The 22,474-nt window shown below is 38.0% G+C and overlaps 1 protein-coding gene across 4 annotated transcripts in view; it reads right to left on the bottom strand.

The window, feature by feature from the left end:
• ESF1 (ESF1 nucleolar pre-rRNA processing protein homolog) overlaps window positions 1-22,474 on the bottom strand; it is a 90,800-nt gene that overhangs the window by 46,012 nt on the left and 22,314 nt on the right. For all 4 annotated transcript variants that reach the window (XM_032142163.2, XM_032142165.2, XM_058432836.1 and 1 more), the window contains exon 9: window positions 20,359-20,520. In XM_032142163.2, coding sequence (XP_031998054.1) covers window positions 20,359-20,520 — 162 coding nt within the window. The remainder of the gene's footprint in view (window positions 1-20,358; window positions 20,521-22,474) is intronic.

Here is a 22,474-nt window from a genome sequence, read left to right as displayed (position 1 = left end):
AATTTGAGCTTATCATACTCTTCTTCCAAATCGCCTTTTACTCTCCCTTGAAATGATGTCTTCCATTTACAATCATATTCAGTTTACTGTAAATCAAGCTGCCCCTGCTTCTTAGAATCAAATATTCTTAAAAGCTAACTTCAAATACAAAACAACATTTGGGCCTCATTAGGGAGCTATTGTTTCCTGTATTTGCCTGTACTTTATTTGTATGTTTTCTTTGTCTTTCAAGTAGTTTGTAATCACAATGTACACAATATCAAACTATCCTAGTACTGACAAACTAAAATTCTGGCCAAGTCTGGTGAAGTCATTCTGCTAATTAGTTTATGGCAAAGAAGACTGAAGAACTACTTGTTCTATTGTTATTTTTATACATGTTTATGGACAAGGTTGAAAATAAATGGAAACTTTTAAATGTAAGGAAACAAAAGCAATTTCTTGGAATCCAGTCACAGTAAGAAAGTACAAACAAAAAAAAAAAAGAAAGCTCAAACAGAAATATTAAACTAGATTAGAAGCAAGGAGTTTTCCTTGGGGACAAACACTGATCTGCTATGGTCTTATATGGATCTTTGGTTGTAATGGGTTGCTGGCCAAGAAGCCAGGACACAGAGTTCGAAGCCTGATCACGGTGGGAGGTCCCAGCAGAGACCACTACATTAAGCCCAAGATGCTTAAGGGTGCTCTCAGTGGGTGATGTCCCTTCCCCCACAAATCAGAGAGAACACATGCCTGTTTGGGCTTTGGTTATGGGCAGAAAGAGGGAAGTAAAAATACATTTTTCCCCCATAGATTTATAACCACAAACCCCTGGGTTTGTGGCTGGAATTCACACTACTTGTGTGGCCCAAAATAATCCAATCCAAAAACTCAGCTTCAATTGGCGTTGGATTGGAAGTGCCCTTAGGAATCTGGCAAATATGTTTTAAAAGAAGTACTTTTGACACAGGCTTCTGCAATTCCCGTAGGTAAAGAAAGATTCAAGAACAATGAGATCACAATCAAACTTCACAGAAACAAACTATAAGAACCATAAAGACTATGAATATTGGAATTATCAGATACAGAATATAAATCAGCACTTTAAAAAAACAAAATAAGAAATTAAAAGATCAGACTAACAAAAGGATAAGACTAGAAAAAAAACAGCACACTAGACAGAGGTAAAGAAAGAATTAATGAACTGAAAAACAAAAGTGAAGAAATTACCCAGCATGTTGTAGAGATTCAAAGGGATGGAAAATATGAGTTATCAGGTTGAGAGTTAGAATGTACTACACATATTAAACAGGATTTCCAGAAGGAGAAAACAGAGAAGATTGGGAAAATGTAATACTCTAAGAGAAAATGGTGGAAAAGTTTTCAGAACTAACGAAAGATGATAATCTTCAGGATTTTGGGTATTTAATTCCAAGCAAGATTAAAGCTAACAAGCAAAAAATGATCTACATCAGAGTGCAACTCCAGAACACCTAAAATATGTTAAAAGCCAGGTACCCAAGACAACACTGTAGAGCAAGACCACATCTCTCCTGACAGGATTCAAAAGTGGGCCCTGAGGGATTAAAATACTTGTTCTTTAGTCACACTGGCTTCCTGACTTGCACAGGAGTCAAGAGGAAGTCTTGTGAGCTTACAGTAAAATTGCCCCTTCCCAGAAAGAGGCTAAGAGGGGGACTGGCTTGGTGCATCCAAGGTAATAGCCAATACCCTTCCCTCCCTAATCCTCAATATTCACAGCCTCACTATCACAATCTGCCCCCAGGAATCATCCCACCAGGAATAATCTATTTATGCCTTTTCTCCCTATTCATTTTGGTCACTGCAAAAAGCCCCTAATCATCTTGTCCCCCTAATATCCCATGTTCTCATCCCCAGAAGGTGACAATACATCAATTCTTCTGCCCCATTCCCTGCCAACTCTCTATCACTAAATTCTGTGGAATTCACAGTACATCATCAGCAGAATCTCATTACATCTCTGAACATTTTCTTTATCTTGTTCTAACTGAAACCTGGCTCTCCACCAAGGATACCGCATACTACAGTCCTTTCAATTGTTGCTGTTGGTTTGCATTTTAGTTCATTTTCTTCACAGAATCCCCATACAAACTGGCCTACAGGTGGGCTAGATGTGGTGGTCGTTAATGTTCTTCATCCAGTTTTCTGAAGTGTGGTACTGGTCTAGGGATAGGCAGACCAACTAACCAGTAAAACACAGAGCCAAGCAACAAACCCACAGTTCTGAAACTCTGGCACATGAGAGGTGACATGTCAGATTACTAGAGGAAAGGACAGATTATTCAACAAATGGAACAAGATAAAAAAGATTTTCTATATGGCACAAGATAAAATCAGGTCCCTACCTCATATTAAAAAAAACAACTCAAGGACTTAAATGTCCCAAACCTTACATCTTTTAGTAAAAAATCAAAGGGAACATTCTTCTCAGCTGGACAAAAAAGAGTTTCTTAGATAAAACAAAATATTAACTATAAAAGATAAATCTGACAATATTAAAATCAAGTATTCTTGTTCATTAGATGACAGAAGAAAGTGGGAGAAGAGAGGAATTACAAATTAGAAGATATTTGCTGTCTTATACAAGACAAAGGATCAGTATCAGAAGTAAATAAAGAGCTGCTAAAAGCCAACAGGAAAAGCACGAACAGTACAACAGAAAAATGGCCAAAAAACATCTATTAGTATTTCATGGAGAAGGAAACACATGTTCAATCTCATTGGTGACAAGAGAAATGCAAATCAAGTACTGCTGGTGGAAATGTCAAGTAATATCATCACCCTTATAAAGTTCAACATTCACGGTCAGGCATGGTGACTCATGCCTATAATACCAGCACTTTGGGAGGCAAATGCAGGTGGATTACCTGAGGTCAGGAGTTCGAGACCAGTGTGGCCAATGTGGCGAAACCCTGTCTCTACTAAAAATACAAAAAATTAGCCGGGTGTGGTGGTGGACGCCTGTAATCCCAGCTACTTGGGAGTTCGAGACCAGTCTGGCCACCATGGCGAAACCCTGTCTCTACTAAAAATACAAAAAAACTAGCCAGGTGTGGTGGTGAGTGACTGTAATCCCAGCTACTTGGGAGGCTGAGGCAGAAGAATTGCTTGAACCCGGGAGATGGACGTTGCAGTGCTGAGATCACGCCATTGCACTCCAGCCTGGGCAACAGAGCGAGACTCTGTCTCAAAAAGGGAAAAAAAAAAAAAAAGTTCAACATTCATATACCTTATGACTCAGCAATTATACTCCTAACACAAATTCCCAGAAAAACTTAAACCTGTACTAGCGGACATGCATAGAAATGTTCCTAATGGCATGATTCATCATAGTAACACCTAAGAACAACGAAATGTGACAGGAGTATGAATATATAAACTATAGTATAGAAGTTAAGTGGATGACCTACAGCTACACAAAATAAATCTTAGCAATATAATGTTAAGTGAAAAAAAAATCAGTCCCAAAATGATTTAAAAGTATCCCAAACACATCCACACTTCCTCCCACATTAACAAAGTTAGCAACTTTAATATCACAGATATGTGCAAATATCACCACAATTTTAGAACATTTTCATCTCTTCAAAAAGAAACCCTGTTCCCGCCCTCCCTCCTGTGGCAACCACTAGCCTACTTTCTGTCTCTACAGATTTCCCTGTTCTGGATACTTTTGATAAAATATGTGGTCTTTTTGACCGCCTTCTTTCACTTAGCATAGTATTTTCAAGGTTCATCTATGTTGTAGCATGTATCAGCACTTCATTCCTTTTTATGTACCCATTATCTCTTAAGAATATTTATAAGTTATATAAAACTATATACAATGTTCCAAAGAAGACATACAAATGGCCAACAGGTATATGAAAAGGTGCTCAACATCACGAGTATCAGAGATGCAAATCAAAACAATGATGAGGTATTACCTCACACTTGCTAGGATGGGTATTACAAAAAAGACGAGATAACAAATGCTGGTGAGGGTGTGTACACGGTTGGTGGGATTATAAATTGGTACAGCTATTATGGAAAACAGCATGGAGGTTCCTCAAAAACTTAAAAACAGAACTACCATAAGATCCAGCAATCCCACTTCTGGGTATATATCCAAAGGAAATGAAATCAGTATCTTGAAGAGACATCTGAACCCCTATGTTCATTGCAGCATTATTCGCAATAACCAAGATAGGGAAACAACCTAAGTGTCCATCAACAGATGAATTAATAAAGAAATAGTGGTACATATATACAACGGAATATTATTCAGCCACAAAAAAGAAAATCCTGCCATTTGTGACAACACAGATGATCCTAGAGAACATATTATGTTCGGTGAAGCCAGACACAGAAAGATAAATACCTCGTAGAGTTCACTTATATGTGGAATCTAAAAAAGTCAAACTCAGAAGCAGAGAGTAAAACAGTGGTTGCCAAGGGCTTTAGGGTAGGGAAAATAGGGAGATGTTGGTCAAAAAATAGGAATGTTCAGTTACAAGATGAATAAGTTCTGGGATCTGGCATACAGAATGGGTGGTGATGGATGTGTTAATATCATGTAGTAATCATTACACAATGAATATGTATATTAAATCATCACACTGTATAGCTTAAATATATTCAATCTTTGTCAATTAAATATTTTTTAAAAAACTATATATAATGGAAAGTAAATGAATAAATACTGAAATCTGGATAATGGTTTCCTCAAGTACAGAGTGGCAGAGGAGGATCAAACAGGTAAATATAAGTCATTGCAAGGTTCTAGCTTTCGTAGTGGGTGGTGGGTTCACTTATTCATTATAACAAACAAACCAACCGATAAAAAGAGGCCCATGCCGGACCACTGATGAGAGACTGTCTTAATCTATAGATTATGATTACTCCAATTATGTACACCAGAGATACTTAAAAATAAAGAGGTTAAGTTTAATGAATTTGACCATATCACACTTCTGTTCTTCAAAAGACACTATAAAGAAAGTAAAATCACAAACCAGGAAGAGACACCTGCAAAACATATTACTGATAAAAGACCAGCCCAGAATATATGAAGAACTCCTAGGAATCAGAATCAGTAAGACAAAGAATACATGAATAGACATTCTACATACGAGGAAAAACAAACTGTTCCTCCTCATTAGTAACCAGGGAAATGCCTAAGTATTTCTTTAAAAACTGAAGTCAGGTCACATCATCTCCATTTCCCATCTCACACAGGGTGAAAGCTAAAGTCCATCCAGAGATGTAGAAAACCCTTTGTGATTTGGCTGCCTCTCTGGCCTCATCTTCTGCTTCCCATGCCCTGGCTAACTGTGTTCCAGCCACACTGGCCTCCTTATTATTCTTGGACATATCAGTAATGTTTCCCCCTCAGGGTGTTTGCATTTGTTGTTTCCTCTCCCTGAAATGCTCTTTCCTAGGATAACACATGGTGACTACTGTCATTTCCATTAGGTCTTTGTTGAAGTGTCACTGTAGCAGTGAAGCCTTCCCTGACTATCCAATTTAAATTGCTACTCATTCCCAACCATAAACTTCCTATTCCCCATGTAGGCTTTAGGCTTTTGTTTCCACAAGCTTAATCACCACCTGAAATAGCATATATTTTGCCTATTTGTTAACTAACTTCTCTCCCTCCCCAGGCCACACACAATAGAACGCAGAGCCCATGGAAGGCCTGGACCTTTGTCTATTCTGTTCAATACTCTATGACAAGAACAGAGTCTGGTATACAGTAGGAACTCTCAATATCTGGGAATACACATACTAAAACCATGAGACACCATTACTTATGTACTCAAACGGCAAAAATGAAAAAGCCTGATAATATCAGTTAAAGGTAATGATAAAGAGCTATGGGAACTCATACTACTGGTGAGAGTATAAGATGGCACAAGCATTTGGGAAAACACATGACCTAGTAGAGGTAATTATGAGCCTGTTACAACCAAGAAATTCTACATATATCCAAGAAATTCCATGCATATCTTCGTGATACATCCAAGAATATTCACAAAGGCACTGTTTCATAACAGAAATAAAGTATAATCACGAGCAATAGAACAGATACATTGTGATATAGTTATACAATGGAATTCTCTGTAGCCATGAAAATGAATGAACCATATACACATATATGGATATGGCTAACACTCAGAAATAGAATGTTTAATTTTATTTTTTACTTTTTAGAGATGGAGTCTTGCTCTGTGGCCCAGGCTGGAGCGTAACGATGCGATTTTGGCTCACTGCAACCTCCCCTTCCCGGGTTCAAGCGGTTCTCCTGCCTCAGCCTTCCAAGTAGCTGGGATTAGAGGCACCTGCCACCACATCCAGCTAACTTGTATTTTTTTAGTAAAGACGGAGTTTCACCATGTTGGCCAGGATGGTCTCAAACTCCTGACCTCAGGAGATCTGCCCACCTCAGTCTCCCAAAGTGCTGGGATTACAGGCATGAGCCACCATGCCTGGCCCAGAATGTTTACTTTTTAAAAAGGCAAATGACAAGAATACACAGAGGATGCTTTTATAAAGTTCAAAACTAACAAAACTACAAAATAGACTATTAGGAATAGATGTATCTGTGGTAAAACTATATAGAAAAGAAAAAGAATGATTCATACATAACTGGGAAGTCACACAGAGGACTGCAGACACTGGTAATGTCTATGGCTATATGTGTTCATTTTATTTTTATTATTTGACACAGAGTCTCGCTCTGTCACCCAGACTGGAATGTAGTAGCATGTGATCTCAGATCACTGCAACCTCCACCTTCTAGGCTCAAGAGATTCTCATGCCTCAGCCACCTGAGTAGCTGGGATTATAGGTGTGTGCCACCATGCCTTGCTAACTTCTGTAATTTTATTAGAGATGGGGTTTCACCATATTGGCCAGGCTGGTCTTGAACTCTTGGCCTCAAGAGATCTGCCTGTCTTGGCCTCCCAAAGTGTTGGGATTACAGTTGTGAGCCACCACGCCCAGCCCATTTTATTTTTCTTTAAACTGTAAATACACACTTTAATATATAAATATATACATATATAGTATTTCTTTAATCTATGACTTTTTCCCCCACAATGAAGTATAAACATTTTTTAAAAGACAGTAAAAGAATGTCTACCCTTTGACAACTGTGTGCTAAACAGCTTTCACCTGCCTCTTTGTCAGTTAATCCCCATCAAAATGATAACTTAAACCTAAATTTTCTGACTTTGAGGCCTCTATGCTCTTTCTGTAATCACAATAAACTGTTAATGCTATCCCAAATTTCATTATAAGCAGGCCCTACAGACTGTATTTGAAAAATCCACCTGTAAACTGGTGGCTTGACATTCAAGGGTACCTAATCGTTTTCTTCCCTGGAAGAGTTTCCTGTCCACAGAAGCTATGAATATAGAAGGATATACTGAGGCTGGGGTACAACCTAAACAGCATTTCTAAGTCAATTTCAAACACTTGTTTGTTTTAAAAAAAAAAAAAGAAATGATAAACACTTCAACTTCCCTAGCATTCCAATATTTAAAAACATTTATAACAGTTAGTCACAACTAAATTCAAACTTGATTTTTCTTCTTGCAATCTAAATATTTTCTTCCATATTTATTAGGGTGAGTTTATATAAGTTAACCATAATTCCTCTACTTTTAAAAAGACTTTCCAAATAACTACTAAGAAAGCAATACCTTCCCAACCATTTTCCTACATGGTAGACACAATGACAATGTTTGTACAGCATGATAGAGAAAACGGAGGAAGCAACCAGAGAAGAAAACAGCCTAGGGGCTCTGGTGGGCCTAAGGATGAAAGGGATCAAGACTGTGGCTAATTTGTCATCCACTGGTGGTACGCTGGTTGGGAATCCTTGAAACGGAGTAATCCTTTAAGGTTTACTCTTTCAACTTTTGTATTTGTAATTAACTGGCCACTTCATTGGCAGAGTCCTTTACACATTATTTGAAAGAGTATACCAGAGAAAAATGAGTTGTATATTAAAAAAAAAAAAAGAGGGCTGGGCATGGTGGCTTATGCCTGTAATCCCAGCATTTTGAGGGGCTGAGGCAGGCGGATCACGAGGTCAAGAGATAGACACCACCCTGGCCAACATGGTGAAACCCCATCTCTACTAAAAATACAAAAATTAGCTGGGCGTGGTGGTGCGTGCCTGTAGTCCCAGCTACTCGTGAGGCAGAGGCAGAGCCAGAGGCAGGAGAATTGCTTGAATCCGGGAGGTGGAGGCTGCAGTGAGCCGAGATGGCACCACTGCACTGCAGCCTGCCGACAGAGCGAGACTCGGTCTCGAAAAAAAAAAAAAGAGAGAGAGAAAATATAGAACGAGGGTAATAGAGAATCAAAATAATATCAACACTTAGGACTTCAATAGTCACATGTCAGCTAATGATGGAACACTTTCTGAGAAATGTGTTAGGCATTTTTATTGTTGTGCAAACATTAAAACAGAGTATACTTACATAAACCTAGATGGTGTATAGCTTACCACACACCTAGGCTAATGTTAAGACCTTTTTCTCATTGTGTGAACATCATAATAGAGTATACTTACACAAACCTAGATGTTATAGCTTATTACACACCTAGGTTATATGGTATGACCTATTGCTCCTAGGCTACAAACCTGTACAGCATGTTACTATACTGAATGCTGTAGGCAACTGTAACACAATAGTAGTATTTGTGTATCTAAACATAAAAAAGGCAATGTGTTGTGCAAAAACATTATGACAGCGCTAGTTGAGAAGAACTTTTCAGCTGCACTGTAACTCTTATGGGACCACTGTTGTGTATGCAGTCCACTGTTGACTGAAATGTCGTTATACAGGGTATGACTGCATTTTCCATAGCTTGTCTTATAAAGCTCTATTTCTATTCTTGTCAGTTCTCTGATGACAGAATCTACTAAAAATCTGTGACAGTTCTTCTGTCTCCTAGTTTTGTGATCTTAAGCAAGTCTATGCCTCAGTTTTTCTCTTCTGCAAATGGGGTACTAACCACCTTGAAGAACTTAATGTAGTATTGTGTGTGAAGCATCGAGAATAGTTCCTGATACAGCACTGGCATCCAATAAGTGCAAACTTCCCCTTCCTCCCTCAAAGGATATATAGATATAGATCTATATATAAATATATATATTTTTTGAGATGGAGTCTTGCTCTGTTCCCCAGGCTGGAGTGCAGTGGCGCGATCTTGGCTCAGTGCAACCTCTGCTCCGAGGTTCACGCCATTCTCCTGCCTCAGCCTCCTGAGTAGCTGGGACTACAGGCGCCCACCACTAGGCCCGGCTAATTTTTTTTGTATTTTTAGTAGAGATAGGGTTTCACCGTGTTAGCCAGGATGGTCTCGATCTCCTGACCTCGTGATCCGCCCACCTCGGCCTCCCAAAGTGCTGGGATTATAGGCGTGAGCCACCGTGCCCAGCCCCTCATAGGATATTTTAAAATACAATTCTTCTGGATCAAAATCATGCATCTAAGAATTAAATTTTTAAAATTCCCTTGTTTACAGCAATGGGATCCTAAAATAAAATATATTTTATGACGCTCTAAGCTGACAACGCTTAGGAAAAGTTTGGTTAAGTCCTACAGAGACAGACTTCCAATTATTATTTTTTTTTTTTGAGATGGAGTCTTGCTCTGTTGCCCATGTTGGAGTGCAACGGCATGATCTCAGCTCACTGCAACCTCCACCTCCTGGGTTCAACCGATTCTCCCACCTCAGTCTCCCGAGTAGCTTGGATTACAGGCACCTGCCATCATGCCCGGATAATTTTTTTTTTTTTTTGTATTTTTGTAGCAACAGGGTTTCACCATGTTGTGATCCACCCACCTTGGCCTCCCAAAGCGCTGGGATTACAGGCGTGGGCCACTGCACCTGGACCAGACTTCCAATTATTAGGAAAGCATATACCTTCAAAGTGTATGCTTCAGTTTACTACTAAAGTACATCAATCCAAATACCAGTGGGAACTCAGTGGTTACCTATCTTTGGGCATACACAGACTTCCAATTATTAGGAAAGCATGTACCTTCAAAGTGTATGCTTCAATTTACTACTAAAGCACATCATTCCAAATACCAATGGGAACTCAGTGGTTACTTATCTTTGGGCATACACAGGGTCAGGTTTTCAAGGTCATGCTAAATAATTTTACAGATAAAAGTTTTCCACATCACTGAATGGGTAGATTGAGAAAGGATATATCTTTTTTATTTTTTAATTTTTTTGAGATGGAGTCTTGCTCTGTCACCCAGGCTGGAGTATAGTGGCATGATCTCGGCTCACTGCAACCTCCACTTGCCGGGTTCAAGAGATTCTCCTGCCTCAGCCTCCCAAGTAGCTCAGACTACAGGCACGAGCCACCATGCCTGGCTAATTTTTTTTATTTTTAGTAGAGACGGGATTTCACCATGTTGGCTAGTCTGGTCTCTAACTTCTGACCTCAGGTGATCTGCCCACCTTGTCCTCCCAAAGTGCTGGGATTACAGGCGTGAGCCACCATGCCCGGCCAGGTATATCTTTTGATAGCTCATTTGATGACAGCTATCCCACCACCCACCCTCAGTAAAGATTAAATTGAGCAAGGAAAGTACCCTCTCACTCCCACACAAAACCAGCAGATTCAGTTTGCCCAGCCACCAGTTCAAGCCATAGGAGGTTTTACTGGCTTCACCACAGACCTCAATTCCGAAGATTACCATTGCATAGTACATACAGCAAGCAACTGTCTACAACAGTCTAACTGAAAAGACACTGACAAAGGCTGCAAATCTTTCAGAGGACAGAAAATGGCAATATGGTCCCAGAGTAAGATTAAATTTTGTATCAAACCAAAGATCTACAGAGAAGTACTTATGCCCTATCCAGGCTGGGCCCAGTGGCTCACGCCTGTAATCCCAGCACTTTGGAAGGCCGAGGTGGGTGGATCACCTGAGGTCAGGAGTTCAAGACCAGCCTGGCTAACATGGTGAAACCCCATCTCTACAAAAAATATAAAAATTAGTTGGGTGTGGTGGCGTGTGCCTGTAGTCCCAGCTACTTGGGAGGCTGAGGCAGGAGAATTGCTTGAACGCGGGAGGCAGAGGTTGCAGTGAGCCAAGATAGCCCCACTGCACTCCAGCCTGGGTGAAAGAGCAAGACTCCCTCTCCAAAGAAAGAAACAAACAAACAAAAAAGTAAAGTACTTACACCCTATCCTTTACTTGGCTCCAAAATCTGAACCTATGGTAGGAATTAGATTTTATTTTGTGTATAATTTAATCAGTATTTCTGAGCTTTCAAAAGTTAAACAATAAAAAGTTCTCCAGTTGGCACAACAAATTAATACAATCCTTTCAAAAAGCAGGGCATGGTGGCTCATGCCTGTAATTCCAGTGCTTTGGGAGGCCAAGGAGGGAGGACAGCTTGAGGCCAGGATTTTGAAGCCAGCCTGAGCAATGTAATAAGAGTCTGGCTCTACAAAAAATAAAAAATGAACTAGGTAGACATGGTGGCACACACCTGTGGCCCTAGATGCCTGGGAGGCTGAGGCAAGAGGATCGCTTGAGCCCATGAATGAGTCATGATTGAACCACTGCATTTCAGCCTGGGCAACAGAACAAGACCTTGTCTCTTAAAAAGATAAATAAATAAATAACACTTGAGAAGAGACACGAAGATGCTATACTAAAAAATGTATCTGTGAGAAAATGTAATAAAAGGTTATTATGTTATCCACTTAGCAAAACTTTATGAAGAACCTACAGCATAACATCAGGGCCCAACTTTTCAATTTTGCAATAATGAAACTGTTGAAAGCAAGTAGTATGACTGAGTTCTGTCAAAATAACACACGGAACATGTGCAACGAAAAGTGACAGCTTACTAGCCAGGCTGTTAGAATACAGATAGAATAATGAAGGACAACCACAAATAGAACAGCGCAAGTTTTGCTTTCCAGACCAAAGAATTCACAACTTCAAACAAATCAGCATAGCTGTGGGCTATGGGAAAACAATACATGTGACAAGTTTTCTTTTCTTGAGCTCACTTGGGGCAGATTGCAAGTTTAAGGCATAGTTATAAAAAGAAAAAAAGGTATTAACAGTATGGTCTAGAAACAGTGGCTACACATGCAAACAGCGGGAAGGACTGTATTAACAAAATCATCCTAGATCTTTGCAACCAGAGGATCTTGCTGATTTACATATTTTAACTGGAATCCTGTGGGGGGATGTGGGGGGGAACCAGGTCAATTAACCTGAAACTTCATAAGGCATTGCAATTTTAGCACTTTCTGAAACTACTAGTATAAAAATATCCTTGCTTTTTGTGTTAAATCTTTTTAAAAAGCTTTTTGGAAAGTCTCTTTTTAAAAATTAAACTGGCTGGGCGCGGTGGCTCACCACCCCTGTAATCCCAGCACTTTGGGAGGCTGAGGTGGGTAGATCACTAGGTCAAGAGATCAAGACCATCCCGGCCAACCAACATGGTGAAACCCCATCTCTACAAAAAATACAAAAATTAGCTGGGCGTAGTGGCCCACGCCTGTAGTCCCAGCTACTCAGGAGGCTGAGGCAGGAGAACCACTTGAACCCAGGAGGCGGAGTTTGCAGTGAGCCAAGATAGCGCCACTGCACTCCAGCCCGGGCGACAGAAGAAGGTCTCAAAATAAGTAAATAAAATAAAATAAAATAATAAATTAAATAAAAAATAACAATAGATCATTATTATTAAGAAAGAAAACAGTCTATCGAATAATTCAAGAAGCACTGAGAAAATTACCAGCAATCATATGGAGGAAATGTATTAGCATCATTTTTAGATAACTCTAAGTGCTTCTCATTTTTATTACACATTTCAAACATGACTCCAATCTTTTTTGCACAGTATGAAGTTATAGCTTATTACCTTACAAACTCCTCATAGTCAACCTGTTAACTGGATGATTCAAGGAAGGAGCTCACACTTAGGTTTTAAAATTCTAGCCACTTACCAGCTGTGTGACTTCATACAAGTTACAAGAGTGCACTGTGACCTGGTTTCCTCCCCACCACCAAAATCTGAGGCAAACTACAAATTCTTTTAGCTTATTTTTAAGTTCAGGTTTTCCATTTAATGCCTTCTTCTATACTCGATTCAAAATTTTAAACATCTGGTTATTTTAAAAGTTCTGACCAAAAAAATTTTTGTGAATATATTTCAAATAATGAGTACATTGGCAGTAAATGAAAATGGAGCCAAAACTAAACAGTGAACAGGTTTTGAGACATCTAAAAATTAAAATGCTTGAAACTGGGCTGCCTAACAAAATGAACGCCCAACTAATTCAAAAACATTTTTACCTCTAAATAAAAAGAATGAATAATACAATGGCCACATATGCATGTCACTGATGTCTCTGTTTAAGCTACTCAGTGGAACAACTGAACAGAGAAATGGAGATAAAATGTGGCAGGGGAGGACGAAGGATAAAGAACAGGTACCAGAATAAAAATGAAACCACAACTGTGAAGAGTGGAGGAGGAAAAAGCAGAACAAAGAGCTACACCCCTACTCCATGCCCAAGGAATAGAAGTCAAAAAGAGACTCCTCTTGCTGTGTGAGACAGTAAGAGAAGTCCTTACCAGCGTGAGACAGTAAGAGGCACCTCTAGTTTTCTGGTTTCCATGCCTCCTTCCCAAGAGTAAGTATTCTAGAACTCTGTGTGCTCCTGACAAGATACCCCAATGACATTCACATCCCTACCACTATTTAAGCTTTAAGACGATCAAAACTAATCTCAAAATCCCTTTATTCATATTTAAATCTGCCACCACATGAAGTTTACAATTTCCAAATCATTCCTTCTCCCAAAACAATGCTGAACATCCTCAATGACTAAAGCCGTTCTACTCACTAGTCAGTTTCAGTCATTAGTCATTAACAAAAGCCCCCTTACCCATTTATCGAGTTTCGCTAAAACTTAGCTCTCTTCTGAGGACACTGCTTCCCCTCTATCTCTTTTAGCAAGTGAATTTTTCTCTCCCACTGTCCCTGCGACTCACTGCCAATTCCCATCCACTGGCTGGCCCTCCTCCCCAGTGCCTCCACTCTGAGTATCATATTTTCAGGCTATACTAGATAGACTACACTCTTCCTTATTGTAGATATCTTTTTTGTAAGCAAATTCTTCCAGAACCTGATGTAGATATCTAATGACTGCAGTTGCTCTTCTCATTTTAATTTTAGCTCACTGCCACTCTTTCCAATACTCCTGTCATAATTCTTGGTGACTTCAGTATCCACACAGATGATCCTCTGAACATACCTTTGGCCTCACAGTTCACTGACCTCCTCTCCTATGGTTCTACACTCTACGCCATCTCAGAAATTCACTGCCAGGATTGTAAACAGGTTATGTGATTACCCAAAGTTGCAATCCCACCACAATCTTACTTTCCAAGCATCCTACTCTTCCACCACCAGCTCCAGTCTTTTCATTTTAACCCATTTATGCCTGAGGTTGCAATTTTTTGAATTTTTGCAATCAAACTTTGAGCAGTAGGATATAAATAACTTCCACATGCTTAGCATTCCAATAATGGACCACTAGGCATAAGTTAATCTCTCTAGTAGTCTGAGACTAACAATTCCCTTGGTGTGAAAGTAGCATCGTGCTTATAATGGAAGCATGTCTTAGTTTTTGGAAGTTACATTTTGAAGTGCTTTTTTTTTTTTAAGTGTCATGGTGCCTGCAACTTTCTATCAAATATTTTAGAAAAAGAATTGCCTGTACTTACTGTCTCTAATTCCTCTCTTCCCATTCTTCCTTCAAACCATACTACTTTCATCCCCCATCATCCCACAAAAACCATTCAATATCACCAGTGAGCTTCACACTGCTAAATCCAATGGTCATTCTCAGCCTGCATTTTATTGACCCATATTCTCACTGAAATGCCTTCTTTATTGGCAGGATGAATGCTCCGCAATTCTGAATTTCCTCCTGCTTCTCTGATAGCCTCTCCAGCTGCTCGGAATGGTCCAGGCTCATGTCCTCTACCTCTAGATGTTAGAGTGCTCCAAAGATCAGCTTTTGAACCTTTCTTTTTTTACCTATATTCACTACCTTGTTGTTCTTTATTCACTTTCAGAGATTTATACAGTGAAGATTCTCTAATTTATATCTCTACCAGCCTTGTACTCTTAACTGTATAACCAACTGATTCCTTGGCATGTCTATTTAGGTATCAATGGGCATCTTGAACTTAATGTATGAAAAAAAAAGAATTCCTGATGCTCCCTTGCGAACATGTTCCATCCACAAGCTTCACTATCTGAAAATTACTCCAACAGCCATTTGATTGATCTCCCCAACTCGGTCCTTGCCCCCCACTTTAATCTACTTACCTACAGCAGCAAGAGTGATCCTGTTAAATATAAAAGTCAGATTTGACTGCTCCTGAGCTCAAAACTCTCTAGTGGTTTCTCATCTCAGTCACAGAAATTCATGTCTTTATAATGGCCTACGAGGTCTTCATGTCTGGCCCCAAACTACCTCTCTGATCTCAGTTACTTCTCTCCCCCACTGTAGTCACACTGTTCTCCTTGGATTCCTCAAACACAAGAGACAAAGTATAGCTTCAAGGACACTCCTATGCTACTTTCTCTGCTCACACAGTCTTCCTGGGCCAGGCTCACTCCCTGACCTCTACTTTCTTTAGTTCCTGGTCAAATATGTTTCTTATATATCTGTCATCTGTTTGGTCTCTCCTTCACCAGATTATAAGATCTGTAAGTTCAGGGATTTTTATGTTTTGTTCACACAGTGTATAGAATAATTCCTGGCACAGAGTAGGTATTCAGTAAGTATTTGATGGAGTAAGGAAGAGAAGCTGGGGTTCTGTAGAATGCTGAGTAGAAAAAAGACCAGCTATCCATTTCACTAGTATCTACTAAGCCAGAGATAGCTAAGAAAAACAGGACTTTTATCATAATCAAAATTTTAAGATTATAAACAAAGAAACATGCCATTATTTATTTCTGGATGGAATTTCATATATATTGTTTATATTCAGCTCGCATTATCTACAAAAAATATTATGTAGATTAACTGGACTATTAATACAGGGGAAGTTATATAAAGAGATAAAACTGATTACATTTCATTTATACGTGCATTACAAATTCCTCAACGAGGTACATCTCTTGATGAAGGCCCAAGTGGCTAATTATATGCATCACCTTATCTACTCCTTAGTAAGTTGGCAGGATACCTTTAGCAATGCATTGAGATAGGAAATACAACTTTACATACATCAAAATAATTAAGTATAACTTTCTTTAAAAATTTTATAATTCAACATTTTTACTTATTTATAATCCTAATTAATAAAATTGTATTATTACATTTCCATAGGAACTAAAATACTGATAGAAAGAGTAGCTCATTCCAGGTGTTATACCCACGAACCTGTTATCAGTTCCCTTAATACCCTTAAGAAATTAAACTCCTCATGTTACTATACTGTATAACGCAATGTAAAAACGTAGAAAGTTTAAATAGTCTAAACTAGAATTTCTTTTGAAAAATCAAACCAAACCATAACAAATGTTAGTGATTAAGAGTACTTGTTTTCCTGAAGAGGTTAATATTTTGGAAATTCAAGCCACAGAACCAATGAATGATATGGTATAATCTCATACTGACCCTCTGTGGTTTACTGAAGCATAACATCAAAAAAGTCCTGAGGTTCAGGGTAACTGTTACTGAAAACACACATTTCTTAAGACATAAATTCACTGAAACACACACGTCATGAGTACTTTGTAGTTTATAACGTTTGTAAGTATCTCTAAGTAAGAAAGTGGTATTATTAGTTCCAATTTCCATATGAATAAACTGAGGTACAGAAAGATTGCTCAATGATCTTATATGTATAGCACACAGAAAAACCCTTTATACTTGCATGTGCATGCGTGCATATACATAAGGATTCACAGATAACAATACCCCATTAGGGGCCTTCAAAATATTACAGTTTAAGACCTTTGAAACTCATTATACATTAAAATATCAATTTTCCCCTATTCCATTAAAAGTAAAAAATATATACCCAATGTTGACGATAATTCTGTGAAACTGACACTCTTACTGATTGTTGAAGGTATTATAAGCTGGTACAACACTTTCAGAAAGCAATTTGGCAATAACTTCAAGACACAAAAAGTATTCATGCCCTTTCTTAGTAATTCTATTTCTGGGAAACTATCCTATGAAAATAATTCAAAATATGGAAAAAGCTATAGGTTATTTATAACATCCCAGATACTTGGCATCTGGGATTTAACATTTGAGGTTTTGACACTGGTAGTTTTAACAGCTTGTGAGAGAACCACAGGTTGATCTACAGCACATGTAAAGTTGCTGTGTGAGCAAGGAAGTCACGTAACTAACCAGTGAGTTAAGCCTGAATGCTAGCATCAGCTTCTCATTGTGGCCTGGTTGTTCTCTACTAGTCCTGACATGCTTGGAAACATTTCTAGGCTGGGAGAGATGAACAACATACCTCTGTTTTAAAAGTTTTTAAAATTAAAGGCCCTAAAAAGGCAAGCCAGTAACTTGGCTGCTGATGAAAATAAAGAGATTTAAGAAAAGCTTGTTATTTGTGGGTTTGAAATCTGTCCTATCTTTTTTTTCAATGTTATAAGTCCACTGTAGTGAAAGATTAGAAATCTTGATTGAATATTCAACAACAGAAAAATGGTAAATTAAACTGTAATCTTCTTAACCAGTGGTTGAATTAGGATAGTGGAATTACAGATGATAATCTTTCATTTTACATTTTCACTTCAAAAGGTCAACATTACCCTAATACCAAAAACCAATACGAGGAATGAAAACTACAGATCATATTCCTCTTTGCCACAAGTACAAATATTTTTAATAAAATATTACTAAATTAAGCTGGGAATATATAAAAAGATAAGGTACCATGACCAAGGTGGGGTTTATCCCAGGAAACATAAGCAATGCTTAAAATTTCCAGTTACAGATAACAGGTGTAAATACCACTTTTAGGTATTTGCCCTACATTACTATGTTTTGTTTGTTTGTTTGTTTGAGACAGGGTGTCATTCTGTAGCCTAGGCTGGAGTGCAGTGGCATGATCACAGCTAACTGCAGCCTCAACCTCCTTGAGCTCAGGTGATCCTACCACCTCAGCCTCCCCAGTAGCTGGGACTATAGGCGTGCGCCACCACGCCCAGCTAATTTTTGTATTTTTTTGTAGAGATGGAACAGTTTTACCATGCTACTCGGGCTGGTCTCGAACATCTGAGGCTCAAGTAATCCACCCACCTCGGCCTCCAAAAGTGCTGGATTACAGGCGTGAGCCCCTGTGCCCGGTTTCATAATTATGTTAGTAAAGACACAATCTAAATGTGGTCCACTTAGTGTGGGAACCTGTATCATGTATCTGTACCTTATAACTGGCATTATATATTTCGGAAATATTTGCTATAAAACACCTCAATCCAGTTTATTTTAGATCTGCTTTCTCAGACAACTGAACACCTCAGTTTAAAAATCTTCATATTAAAATATATGCAATAAGCTCATTCTAAGATTAGAATTAAACTACAATATACTCAACTTAAAAGACAGAATTCAACATTTCTTAGAATCATAAAGTCAAGGGACTCAAGCAAAATATTTCTTAACAGACATCTCTGAGTAGCATGATTATGTAGCCTTATTGTGGAGATTTACTGACACAGAGAGCTCAACCCCTTAAAGCAGCCTTCAGTTCTTTTGCGAGACAATTCTAATAATATAGAGAATTCCTCTTTATATTATTACATTAAAATCTACCTTCCTTCAACTTTTATCCACTGGCAGTAGTGCTAACCTGTGACGTAATAAAAGGATTAAGTCTTCATTTACATATTCTGCAAGTATTTAAAAATAGCTGTTAAAATCACTTTTTAGACTTTTCCTCTCCAGGCCAAATCAATTGGGTTCTCCCAACCACCTGTCATATGATACACCAGTAAACTTCATTCGTTCTTACCACCACTTTCTGCAAAAGCCAAACATTTAAAACAAATGGGTTGCAACACAGCAGTTCATTCCTGCAGGAATATGCAGCAGACCATCCTAGCAAATTTACTACAATAGCCAGTCAATCCTCAAATATCAAAATACCCTAATTTTCTCCCAAATAAAAACCCATGCAAACAAATGTTTTATTCCCAATACAAAAGCACGCTACTTATAAAAATGGAATTGGTAACAGAACACTTTTAAGTTTTAAGCAATGGTAGTCCTACAACTGGTTAGTACTCTTTCTCCTAGAGACTAATATAGGCTAAAGAACTGAACCCTTATCCAAAAATACATCTGGTTTTAAAAGTTATACACATATATAATATAAACAGCAGTGATCTATAAAAACAGTATTGGCTGCAGAAGTCCATGCTGATTTGCCCAACACTGTTGAAAAAAATGTGTACAGTAGTCCCCCATTATCTGAGGAGGATACATTCCAGGACCCACAGTGAATGTCTGAAATCGTGGATAGTACTGAACCCTATAGATAGTATGTTTTTTCCTATACATTTATAGCTATGATAAAGTTTAACTTATAAATTAGGCACAGTAAGAGATTAACAACACCAACAATAAAATAGAACAATTGTAATATTGTAATAAAAGTTAAATGAATACAATCCCTCTTCCTCTTTCTCTTTCAAAGTATCTTATTGTACTATACTGGGTAACAAACTGCAGAAAGTGAAACCATGAAAAAGGGGCAACTGCTGTTTACTACAGAATGATCCCATTTATCCCAGCTTTTATCTTTGTTTAGCTTTGACATGGTATTAATTAGTTTTGTACTAGTATTATTTTACTGTACTATGCTATATTTCTTTGACTATTCACAGCAAGATTGAAGATGGAAGACTAATACATATTTTGTGTTAGTGAAACCTCATGAATTAAGGACTAGTGGGGGATATGGAAGAAAAGGTCACTTAAGAATTAAACGTATTCAAAAGAAGTGTAATAACTTTAGAACACATGGTGCCTGGATTCAAGTTTCTATATCTTGAGAATACAGGCTCAAACCTAGGAAAGGCTACTCTGATAAATGGACAGGAATAATTTACAGTTAGTAAATCAAAGAAACCAATTAAGAATAAGCTGGTAAGAGCCTAAAATGCTAGTCATTAAGTTAGTTAAATGGTGTATGCAAATACGATGTTAAGGTCCTCACCATTTCCGGTTCCTTCATATTTAAAATGTACTCAACATACTGAAATTCGAAAAAGAGAAAACATTTAGTATCTAATTCTTACCTGGAACCCATTTAATTTCCATTTCCATATCATTTTCTTTGCCTTTCTTTTCTTTTTCTTGAATAACCTGCAAGAGCTGCCTGTATTTAGCAATTTGTTCTTCATCATCCTTCTGACTTTTCTTTGTTTTCCCATCTTCTTCTACAGTGACTCCATCATCACCTAATGAAAAAAAATTCACTTAATACACAGAAACAATTCACTTCTAACTCGTGTTCAGATCTTACAGTCACTCTCTTTTAAAAGATGCTGTTAAGACCACAGGATATCAAAATCAGACTTAAATTTCTGAATATTAAATGAAAGACTTAGGGTCTCATGTAGAATAAAAATCAGTTGCAATATAAATTTGCACTGTCATAGCAGTATGCTTGGGAATGCCCCTTTTTATTAAAATTTATACTGGATAATAATTCTGCAGTCACATAACATCTTTGGGCTTCTCTTTCCTATAAGCTGCAAAATAATGAAGATGGCATTTTATCCCTCTTTATGTCCTCCACTATCCAGCACAGTGGCTTTAAAATGTTATGCTGAATAAATGTAGGCTGAATATTGTTGGGATGAATTCGGTTTGCAGCTATTCAGACTGAAGAGAAGAGATAAAGGCAGTTGTTTATAATCCAAACCTAAGAATACTGAAACTTTTCCATTTTTGAGCAAGCATGTTTACTCCAATGATCTCATTAATATATTAAGAATAAAAATGAATTAGGAGTTACTTCAAAACTTCACTGTGTGGAAAAACATTCACATCTGCATTTCCTAGTTCTACAAAAATAATTAAAATACAAAGAAACAGTATAAAATTCACAGGCAACAAATACCCAAGAAAACTAATACACCAAAAAGTTTGTTCTACATTTCCACTGTAAGTCTCCAAATCAGAAACAAATCAGAAACCTGGGTTTTAATGCAAAACATACAGACTTACTGAATTGGCTGTCTCAAGTAAAGGAAACTCTACTAGCAGGATAATGAAGTCCCTCTCCTCTATAACCTATGGCTAACTGCTCACCAAAAATGTCTGACATTATTAAGCATTTAGCTGGGAAACAACCGTGTTAACAGATTGTCCTTGCATCTTTTTTAATTTTTAAAATTAATTTTGTTCTTGTATCTTTTTTAATTTTTAAAATTCATTTATTTTTTCTTTTTTTCAGCAAGTTAATATAATCAATGTCCTTATATCTTAAAAAGGTGATATGGAAAAAAACTGGTTAAGTAAATATTTCTATATGTATAAATTTTTTTCTTAAAATAAATAAAAAATGGTCCAGGACATTCTTTCCATCCTATCACACTTTTATTTTCATTCAAACAGCTGAAATTCATTTTTTTTCTGTTTGTGCTTTGTGCCACAATAATAATGTTGGATGGAATTCTGTCATGTATCCCGTAATTCAATGGATAAAACATCAGGAACACATTAACAAATGGCAAAGTATTTCTTTCTATTAAAAGCTTACTTCTGAAAACATAATTAGAAGCAAGCTCCTTCCAGGTTGAAATTTTAGTGGTAAGTCTCTGATGGCTTAGTTTAAACTGATTTTTTCCAGTACTGAAATTTTACAATCTGAAGCTCTAAAATGTGGGATAAGTCATGTCGCTCTGTTTTTTCCCAATTCAAGGACACTAGTTTGTGAAAGCCTTAATACTATATAAGGAGTGAAAAAATAATAATTCTAACAGTAAGCCACCCTGCTATGCTCTCTTATAAACAATAACCAGACATATTCAGTAGCTTTAAGGCATTCAAATATGCTGATGTATCTATGAGGTACTAAATTACAGATTATAGTAAATTTGTAATCAATTAAAATGCAGAAGAAAAATATACACTTTAAAAAAACTTGGCCGGGCGCGGTGGCTCACGCTTGTAATCCCAGCACTTTGGGAGGCCGAGGCGGGCAGATCATGAGGTCAGGAGATCGAGACCACGGTGAAACCCCGTCTCTACTAAAGATACAAACAAAAATTAGCCGGGCGTGGTGGCGGGCGCCTGTAGTCCCAGCTACTCGGAGAGGCTGAGGCAGGAGAATGGCGTGAACCCGAGAGGCGGAGCTTGCAGTGAGCCGAGACTGCGCCACTGCACTCCAGCCTGGGTGACAGAGCG

The sequence above is a fragment of the Hylobates moloch genome, unplaced genomic scaffold (genome assembly GCF_009828535.3).
Source record: "Hylobates moloch isolate HMO894 unplaced genomic scaffold, HMol_V3 SCAFFOLD_21, whole genome shotgun sequence".
NCBI lineage: Eukaryota > Metazoa > Chordata > Mammalia > Primates > Hylobatidae > Hylobates > Hylobates moloch.
Note: the sequence above shows the minus strand (reverse complement) of the source record. Positions and strands in the feature narration are given on the sequence as shown.